General features: G+C 47.8%; 1 protein-coding gene and 1 long non-coding RNA gene across 7 annotated transcripts; one reads left to right on the forward strand and one right to left on the reverse strand.

The window, feature by feature from the left end:
* Positions 1 to 260: 260 nt before the first annotated feature.
* LOC120701813 lies at positions 261 to 3,279 on the forward strand. The gene is made up of 3 exons (XM_039985628.1): positions 261 to 769; positions 919 to 2,899; positions 3,271 to 3,279. The coding sequence occupies exons 1-3, from the start codon at positions 261 to 263 to the stop codon at positions 3,277 to 3,279; spliced, it is 2,499 nt and encodes an 832-aa protein (XP_039841562.1).
* A 744-nt stretch (positions 3,280 to 4,023) lies between these two features.
* On the reverse strand, positions 4,024 to 9,396 carry LOC120702776. 6 transcript variants are annotated; one of them, XR_005686523.1, is made up of 7 exons: positions 8,986 to 9,396; positions 8,762 to 8,793; positions 8,211 to 8,326; positions 7,902 to 8,036; positions 7,557 to 7,732; positions 5,968 to 6,027; positions 4,024 to 4,261 (listed from the first exon to the last, which is right to left on the reverse strand). It is a non-coding gene; the product is annotated as an uncharacterized LOC120702776 (long non-coding RNA). The 6 variants fall into 6 exon arrangements; XR_005686522.1 differs by having other exon boundaries at positions 7,557 to 7,707; positions 7,929 to 8,130; positions 8,986 to 9,395; XR_005686520.1 differs by having other exon boundaries at positions 7,902 to 8,130; positions 8,986 to 9,395.
* Between the last annotated feature and the right edge of the window lie 292 nt (positions 9,397 to 9,688).

Below are 9,688 nucleotides of genomic sequence, written 5' to 3' on the forward strand. Positions count from 1 at the left end.
TCCACACATGTTGACTCTAAAACGAATTAGATTTCTATTCATGAGTATGCTTCCTATTAACATTTTGATTGATTTATTTGAATTCCGATTAGAATTTCGATTGATGGATCATTGAATTATTGCCTGCTTAAATAGTAGAGAATAATAAAGAAAAAGTTTCTCATGCTGCAGTTTGATATGGGCGCAGGTCGCAGCAGACAGCTTAATTGGAAGGCGCGCCGCCCGCTCTCGTACGTGGGTCGACCATGTTCTGGCTCGGAATGGCCGTGGTCTTTATTTTGGCACAGTCGAAGGATGACTGGGGCAAATGGGGGTTCCGGATCACTGTCATCTCGAGCTTAGTGGCAAACCTGGTGGTCGCCATCGTGTCCGGGACACGGCGGCGCTCGGCGCCCCCCGGCCGGTGGTATTGGTATGGGTTCGTAGGCCTGGCGGGTAAGGGTGCCCTCTGGGGTGCGTACCAGCTCGCTGAGGTAGCCGCGACGAGCGCAATCGGCAGCCTGTCCCTCTGCGGCACCGATGCGTCGGAGGAGGAGCAGCAGGTGGCGGCGTTCTGGGGCCAGTTCCTCCTGTTGCACCTGGGCGGCCCGGACAACCTGACCGCCTACGCTCTAGAGGACAACAAGATGTCCTGGCGCAAATGGTTTGAGATAGTCTTTCGGATTCTGGGGATGTGGTATACCATCTACGACAACACGCACCGCGGCGGCCGCAGCTGGGGTCAGCTGCTCGCGGCGTCCGTCGTCATGATGTTGGCCGGCAGCGTCAGGTACGTGGAGAGGGCGGTAATGAGTCATGATTCTAATAGTCAATTCACAGTCCAATTTGGTCTTCAAATTTTTAGCTAAAAAATATCTAGATTCAGAATCCGACTCTTAGATTATTTAGGCCAAATTTGACGACCCTTTCTCACTCTAGGTACGTGGAGAGGGCGGTGGCGCTATACGAAGCCAGCTTCGACAAGATGAAGGAGTCCTCATCAAGCAGCAGCAGCAGCAGCAAGGACGACGACAAGATGGATTATTCACTGAAATGCAGAAGGATCGAGGCTGGGAACGCCTCGTCGTCGAGCAGCAGCAGCAGCTGCAGCAAGGACGACGCTAAGATGGCATATTTGAAATTCAGAATCGAGAAGATGAAGAGGGAGGGGCGGTCGCTGAGCGACCGAAAGGCCCTGCTCCTTGCTCAGGACCTGTTCCCCGTCTGGCGCCATGCCCTGGTCGATTCTTCTGTCGATCCATATTCAAAAAGGCAACAAGCCAGCGAGGCGATACTTACCCGTTTGGATGGGCGGGAGTGGGGCTGGGAGAACAGGTGCAAGGTGGCCGAGATGGAGCTCTCCCTCATCTACGAGTTCCTCTACACCAAGGCGATCCTGGCGCACAGCTGCACCTGGCTCTACTATCTCATCCGCTTGCTGTCGCCGCTCTCCACTGCCGCCGCCGCGTTCCTCTTCAGCTCCTGGCTGCTCCATCCTGATGATAATGGCGGCCGCCGGGTGGTCAGGGGATCCTTTGTCGGGATCACCTACGCCCTGCTGACCGTCACCTTCCTCATGGATGTCGCGTGGCTGCTGAGGGCCCTCGGGTCGACATGGGCGTACGCCTACCTACGGGAGCTCGCCGGCGGGGCCGGAACGAGACGGTGGTGGTGCAGGCTCCACCGCATGGTCGTCCGCCTGGACCCGTTGCGGCTATTCGGCTGCGACCCGGTCAGCCACAGGCTGTGGTCGGGCACCATCGGCCGGTACAACTTGCTGCACGAGTGCAGTGCAGCTCGCGGCCCGTGTCGTCCAGAGTTGTGGCCCGTGTCCATGGCTGGAGACGACAAACCCAAGGAGATGCGGTATCTGCATAAGCTTCCTAAAAGCGTAAAGAGATTGCTGTTCGAGCGAGTGACGAAAATATTGCAGGAGGCCATTGATAAGCAAAAACTAAAAAAGGATGCTGACAAGAACAAGAACAAGAACAAGCACAAGGACAAGGACGAGGACGAGGAGTACAAGAAGATGTACAGCAGGGAGGACATCAGGACACACTGGGGCCAGAAGGCCTTCCTCAGTGCACATGAACAAGTCAGAAAAAATATCAAAGCCAATATCGATTCGAATGGATTGAAAATTAGGACGCCGTGGGACGAGGGTGCTGAGGCGACCGCGCAAATTAGGACGCCGGGGCACGAAGGTGCTGAGGCGACCGCGACGCTGTGGGACGAGGACGAGAGGCGTCCTATGTTCGGCACGGAATTCGAGGAGGACGTCCTCTTGTGGCACATCGCCACGTGCATGCTCCTCCCGCACATCAGACGGAGAGGAAGTACTACACCACATGCGTGGGCAATTGAGGTATTGTCGGAATACATGATGTTCCTTGTGGCTGTCCGTCGACAAATGCTACCTGGCCTTGTCCTCCACAGCCAGCTGCAGGTAACCCGCGAAACATTGAGGGAAGTATGGGTTAAGACTGAAAGGGACAAGCTTTCTAAGTTACTACCCGAAGGATGTATGATGGAAAACAAAGAAAAGTTAGCCATGTTCCTGCGACGCGTGACTAGGGAGAAGCCGCGGGAGGGGGAAGCTTTTATTCAAATTAAAGGCATCGAAGGTACGCGACTTCTCGCGCATGCAGTAGAGCTTTATTTTGCCCTATCAGGCGACAAGAAAAGACTTCGTCTGCCTGAGCCGAGACTAGATGATGATAATATGCTGGAGTTCATCTTCAATGTGTGGGTGGATAAGCTGGTCTACGCGGCCGTCCGGTGCAGCAGGGAGGCCCATGCCACGCAGCTCAGCGCCGGTGGCGACCTCACCACCGTGCTGTGGATGCTTATCCAACATGCTGGCCCGTTTTGCATAGGAGAAACAACCAGCATCTACATCATCCTAGAGGAGCCGAAGCTGGCGGCGCCGCCTCCTCCGCCGCCTCCGCCAACGCCTCCGCCTCCGCCGCAGTCGCTTCCTTGCCCTCCACCCAAGGCGTGGCCTCCGTGCAGTCCGTGTCCCGTGTGCCCTCCCTACAGCCCGTGTCCCGTGTGCCCTCCGTACTACCACCCATCGTACCCCCCTGTGTGCCCTCCATGCTACAACCCATCGTGCCCCCCCGTGTGCCCTTGGTACCCCCAGTGTCCCCCGCAACGTGAGAAGCCAGAAGATCACGAACGTGGATATGCCAAAGAAGAAGATGATGAGCACGAAGATTCTTCTTCTGATGAGGATTCCGAAGAATAATATTTTACCTACATTATTGTATCGTATTGTTTGTATTGATGCAGACCCCTTGAAGGGGAGTCCAAACTATGTACTACAATGTAATGGCACTAGAACATTGTAATTAGCGCCCGGCCTCTTATATATAGTTTGGTGCAGAATAAAGTTGTACGGGAATGATGAAGTTCGGATACTACTACATGTGTTTAATAATTTGATAAAGCTAGCACGGCAAACTCCATACATCTTTAATTTCGAGCTGTTTGGTTTGCAAAAATGTTGTTTCCTACTGTTTGTAACCATTTCCAAATAAATTAAAGCTGGCAACTAGGGGTGGTAAATGGTCCAATATTTTGAACTAGAAAATTTAAGGGCCGAGCTCTAATCTTATACAATTTTGAGCTAAAAAAATTAAGAGCCTTGTTGGGCCATTACCACCCCTACTGGCAACTAAGCATCCCTGGTAGCTTCCATTACACTATTATCTGATTCCATTTCCCATAATCCCATTGCATTATCACTCACTGAACCAAGGAGAACCTTCCCTTCAGGCACGGCATTAATTTCAAACTTTACAATGAAGGTGTAGGACATTGGAGGCAGCCATTTCAAACTTATATATTACACTTTTACAATATATTGTAACACATACAAATATATTACTTATATTTATTACAGAACTTTAGATATAGAAGTACATTCTTTCATACTGCAGGTACATGAAAAAAAAAACAGATGATGGAGCATTTCTCATGCGATAGTTATCAAAAGGAAAATGCTTCACATGCAACGTTTTTCCAGTATTTGCCATACTCATCAGTCAAGAAAATTTTTGATTCATGTAATTAGCCAACATGTTAAGCATGACACAATTGCTATTTATTTTTTCTCCTGCACATGAACATCTACAAATATGGGAAAAAGCAACTTACATGCAGAGGAAATATGCTACTCAAGGGCACAGGTATGTAGTCTTTGACAGCTTCGTCTTAGTGTTTGAATCAAAGACTCATACATGTACTCCACTTCATGTCTCCATTTGAAAAAATTCTCGACCTAATCAAGTTGCATGTAACAAGCAAAGCTCAGCATTTCTGAAATGTATACTGAGCAAAAACTGTACACCAATGAGATGGAACCAGTAATCAACCAACAACAACAACATAGCCTTTTTTCCCAAGCAAGTTGAGATAGGCTAGAGATGAAATCCGAAAGAAATAAGTTCAAGGTTCAGGCACATTGATAGATAGTCTCCAAGCGCTCCTATCCAAAGCTATCTCTTTAGAGATATTCCAATCCTTAATGTCTCTCTTAACCGACTCATCCCACGTCAGTTTAGGTCTACCTCTACCCCTCTTTACATTATCGACCCGCTCAAGAACCCCATTACGCACTGGCACCTCAAGAGGCCTTCGTTGGACATATCCAAACCATCTCAGCCGATGCTGGATAAGTTTCTCCTCAATTGGTGCCACCCCGACCCTATCCCGAATAACTTCGTTCCGGACTCTATCCCTCCTTGTGTGCCCGCAAAACCACCGCAACATCCGCATCTCTGCTACACTCAGTTGCTGGACATGTCGCCTTTTTGTAGGCCAACATTCAGCACCGTATAACATCGCCGGATGAATTGCTGTCCTATAGAATTTGCCTTTTAGCTTTTGTGGCACCCTCTTGTCACAAAGAATGTCAGAAGCTTGCCGCCATTTCAACCAACAACAACAACAACAACATAGCCTTTTTTCCCAAGCAAGTTGGGGTAGGCTAGAGATGAAACCCGAAAGAAATAAGTTCAAAGTTCAGGCACATTGATAGCTAGTCTCCAAGCGCTCCTATCCAAAGCTATCTCTTTAGAGATATTTCAATCCTTAAGGTCTCTCTTAACTGACTCATCCCACGTCAGTTTAGGTCTACCTCTACCCCTCTTTACATTATCAACCCGCTCAAGAACCCCATTACGCACCGGCGCCATTTCAACCAGCCAGCTGAAATTCTATGCCTAACATCTTCATCAATGTCGTCATCCTTTTGTAGCACCGATCCTAAATACCGAAAAGTATCCTTCTGGACCACCACTTGCCCATCTAGACTAACGTCTTCCCCCTCATGCCTAGTCGCGCTGAAATCGCACATCATGTACTCGGTCTTGGTCCTACTAAGTCTGAACCCTTTCGACTCTAACGTGCGTCTTCACAGCTCTAACTTCCTATTAACCCCTGCCCTACTCTCGTCAACTAGCACCACATCATCAGCAAAGAACATACACCAAGGGATCTCACCTTGTATATCCCTTGTGACCTCATCCATCACTAAAACAAATAAATAAGGGCTCAATGCCGACCCCTGGTGTATGCCTATGTTAATAGGAAAGTCAGTGGTGTTGCCATCACATGTTCGGACAACCAGTAATCAACCGGCAAGAAAAATAATATACTAAGCAAAAAACACACGTACTTTTAGATGTTTAACTAATTTGCAGTTCAATCCAACCAAGTTACAATTATATCCAACCAAATTACATCATAGAAAATATGTAAGACATAGAAGAATGTGAAAAAGCTAAAGTTGGTAGAAGAGAAAAGCATCCTTATTCAGTGTGGATTATGGATCTAACATAGAAAATGGGTGCAGATACATTCATTATTTCTGTTCCATCTTTGCACAGCATAAATGATGAAAAAGTCCACATTGTATTTAAAAGGGAGCAACTTACTATGTAAACAGATATCATCTGAATTCTTCAACCATGAAAAATAATTTACCTTAAGGCATCCTTAATCTTTTAGCCACTGAGGATCTATGTAGCTTCAATCAGACATGTGCTGCACACCAATTTCGAACCATTAGAAATCTGTTATAAAGATTTCAGTGATTTAAAAAGGTAAAATAGGCAATGTTGTCCTTGAACTTTTGCTCTTGGGTCAAATTGATCCCTGAACTCTTAGAAAGGCCAATTTGGTCCTCAAACTCTTGATAGAGGGTTCAATCTCATCCTCCAGCTCGGATGGTCATCCATGTTGGCAGGCGAACTTAGCACCCTGCCAGCTTAGGATTCAGGCTCCTGTTGAAATGACCAATCTACCCCGTGCTCGTTTGGACAGAGAACCGCATCTAGCCACTCCATTGCCAGGCCGCTCCCGCTCCCCATAGCTGACAATGTTTTAGGTGCAAAGTATAGATACACATGCATTTTAGATGAAAAAGTAGAGATACACAGGCACGAAATTGACACAATATTTCAGGTCCAAAGTAGCAGATGCTGACACAAATATTTCAGGCTCTGATTACAAGATGCTGAATCCCCTCCAATCCAAACAACCTAGGAGAAGGTTGCTGGGAGGGGGCGGCGACCAGCCATGGGGGCCGACCAGAGAGCTCGACGGGAGGGGGTGGTGAGCTGCGAGGAGACTGGTCAGGGGTGGCGCATGCTGGGAGGGGACGGCGAGCCAGCTGGCTGGGAGGAGGCTGGTCAGGGGCGGCGCGCTGGTGTGGATGGCGAGCTGGCGGGCTGGGAGGGGGCGGTGAGTGCTGCTAGCGGCGGCGACTGGAGAGAGCTCGATGTGGTCTGTCCAAACGAACACGGGGTAGATTGGTCATTTCAACGGGAGCCTAAACCCTAAGCTGGCAGGGTGCTGAGTTGGCCTGCCAACGTGGATGTCCAGCTCGGATGGAGGATGAGATTGAACCCTCCGGCAAGAGTTTGAGGACCAAATTGGCCTTTCTAAGAGTTCAGGGACCAACTTGACCCAAGAGCAAAAGTTCAAGGACGAAATTGCCTATTTTGCCATTTAAAAATATTTGACATGTAATTTTTAAAATATTAAAAGGGGGATCTAGCCATTTTAGAATTTTAAACAGTCCCTTACTTACAAGTTACAACTTGGTAAAGCCAACACTATTAGTATCAAGCTTGCTGTTTTTTTAAGGCTCGGAACCAATGTTTCTGGAAGGATCATTTATCTATCGCCTAGGCATTTTGTTTTGCTGTGATCGATGCATTGCAAAGCAAATGGATTTAATGATGTTGCAAGGCATAGCACGTTTATGGTACAAATGGTGGAAATAACTTGATTCTAGAGTCTTTGTCATTTTGATCTACTAAGCAATAAAGATGAAGAACACGGGCAGTGCACAAAATAAAGCAGAAAGAGAAATTGAAGTTCTTTGGAAGGTTGAAGGACCGTATAAGATAAAGAACAAAAAAAAATTCCTTTTCTTTCCCCTTTGATGCAAATATAAGGATATACGGTGAGTAGCTAAAATACATAAATCTCATGACATATTGAGCTGTCTAAATGCAGTAACAAAACGTTGTGTAAGCATGTGTCAGAAATCTGAATATTATGCAAACCTGGTTGTTGTTGTTGTTCAGTTGTGAGGAATGCTTCTGTGCCTACACTGCAGGATGAAAGCATTGAGCTACTGGCTTGCTAGGCTGCCAGTCCTGTTCCCGTCGAATTGCTCCTCGCCCAAATCAGACCACTCCACACTGGGTCAATCTTCTGTCCACCCAAAGGGAAAAGGAAACTAAAGCACAGAGGTCAATAGGAGGTGGAGTAGAAAAGAATTTTGTGCCCTAGATGAATGAACATGTGACAATACAAATTAGTTCTCATTTATTAACTTCAGTCAAGTGGAAGTAGTGGAGCATAACCAATAAAGTATTAAAGTTGTAAATCGTATAGATCAAACCAACCAGTCAAAGTAGAGGGAAAATTCTAACCAGGCAGGTAGGCCTGTTGTTGATGTGGTTAGAGCACTACGGGCAGATGAAACAACTACTATCTTCATGTTGACCTCCTCATGAGCATTCTGTCGAACACTTTGCAAGCTGTTGCCAAAGTGTATGCACTTGAATCATAAGGAGTGCAGGAAGCACAGGAGGAAAACGTATATGTAGAATCACAACTGCCATTCACTACTCACTGAAGAAGACGGAAGTGAGAGGTGTCAGCAGCGAGAATGGGAGAAGGGGATTTGGGGAGGTGGTGCTCAAGTGTGGTACCGGGAAGAAGCGAGCTTAAATTGCGTTGGAATTCCCAAGGCCAGCCATGGCCGTCGCTGGCCACTCGCAGGCTGGTGCGTTCCCTCAATCCTCACCAATCTGTCCCAACAGCTTTGCTGAAAAGAAAATTGGAAGGCATAGACAAGAGTTAAGTGTCATGATGCAAGTATATAGGTGGGAAAAAATTACAGATCAAAGTAAAGGGCCCAAACAGTGGTATTAATAGAAATGGCACACTATACATCTGTCTGTGTATATTCACAGCAAACAATTTAGCTACCTGATGAAAATAAAGAGCCCAAGTGTCATATAGCTTGACCGACAACCAGACCAAGCAAAATCGGCACGTATCAAAAAATGAAAACATTGCACTTGCGAAATTACCACCTATGTAACTACCTAAATGAAATTACTTGTAGGTTCTATTTTCAATTCAAATCAAATAGTTCGCAAGAGTGTAAATATAGCAGTGTGCATCAGACAAAAATGATCTATTCATGCTGCGAGAATTAGACTAACACAGGTCATCGAACTTCATACTAAACCTGCACCTGATGGATTGAGGAGGGTGAAGTGTTGGAATCTGTACAGCAAGCAAGAAAAAAAATGAGACCCAGGAGAAAGGGTTCCGTGCACATTTGAGGAAGAAAAATGAGAGACAACCCTGGATATCATGAGAATTGCATCCATTGGCAAGAAAATAGTAAGAGGGGCAGAAGATTTCCATCCAATAGATGATAGGGAAGAGGATAGATGGACCTGCAGTAGCTGCTACCTTATGATCGGAGGCCTGAAAGGGGAGCATTGCCGCGTCGCTACCGGCTAGGGAGCTAGGGCGCCCCTTGCATCTAGCACGGGAATGGACTGGCTGCTTGCTCGTCGCCCGCTCCCCGTGTCGCACGCCCATGGCTGCCGTGCCCATGGTGGGGGCTGGCGCACCAAGCTGCCTGGCTGTGCGACCGTGCCACTGTATCTGGGTCCGCGGCAGCCGGATCTGGTGCCTGGAAGCCCCCCATGGCCAGGAGTCGGAGGAGCAAGGATTGGGATGCGCGGAGCGGAGCCGGAGGAGCAGGGCAGGAGGCGGAGCAGCGCGAGCGCGTGGTCGGGCGTGAGGAGGCAGGCGAGCGGCAGGAGTTGCGGCTCCAGGAAACTGCAGGGTGCGGAGGCAGCGCGGCGGCGCCCGGGAGCCGCGAGCGCGCGAGGCGGACGAGGAGCGCCGAGAAGGTGGCGGGCGTGTGGGAGGAGAAATTTCGATATTTGGCATACACGTAACGCATTTTGATATTAAATTTGCAAGTTTTTCAAAATATGATATCGAGCATACAAATTTTTTTTGAAACGGGAGATTTCGGCTCTTTTCAAGATTTCGTGAATTTCAATAATTTTTTTCTTTTCTAGGCATTTGAACTTCCCATTGTACCCCTCACCTTATCTAATTGGATCTCTGTTCCTTATCTAATTGGATCTCTGTTCGCTCG

Source organism: Panicum virgatum, chromosome 4K (genome assembly GCF_016808335.1).
Source record: "Panicum virgatum strain AP13 chromosome 4K, P.virgatum_v5, whole genome shotgun sequence".
In the NCBI taxonomy this organism is placed as follows: Eukaryota; Viridiplantae; Streptophyta; class Magnoliopsida; order Poales; family Poaceae; genus Panicum; species Panicum virgatum.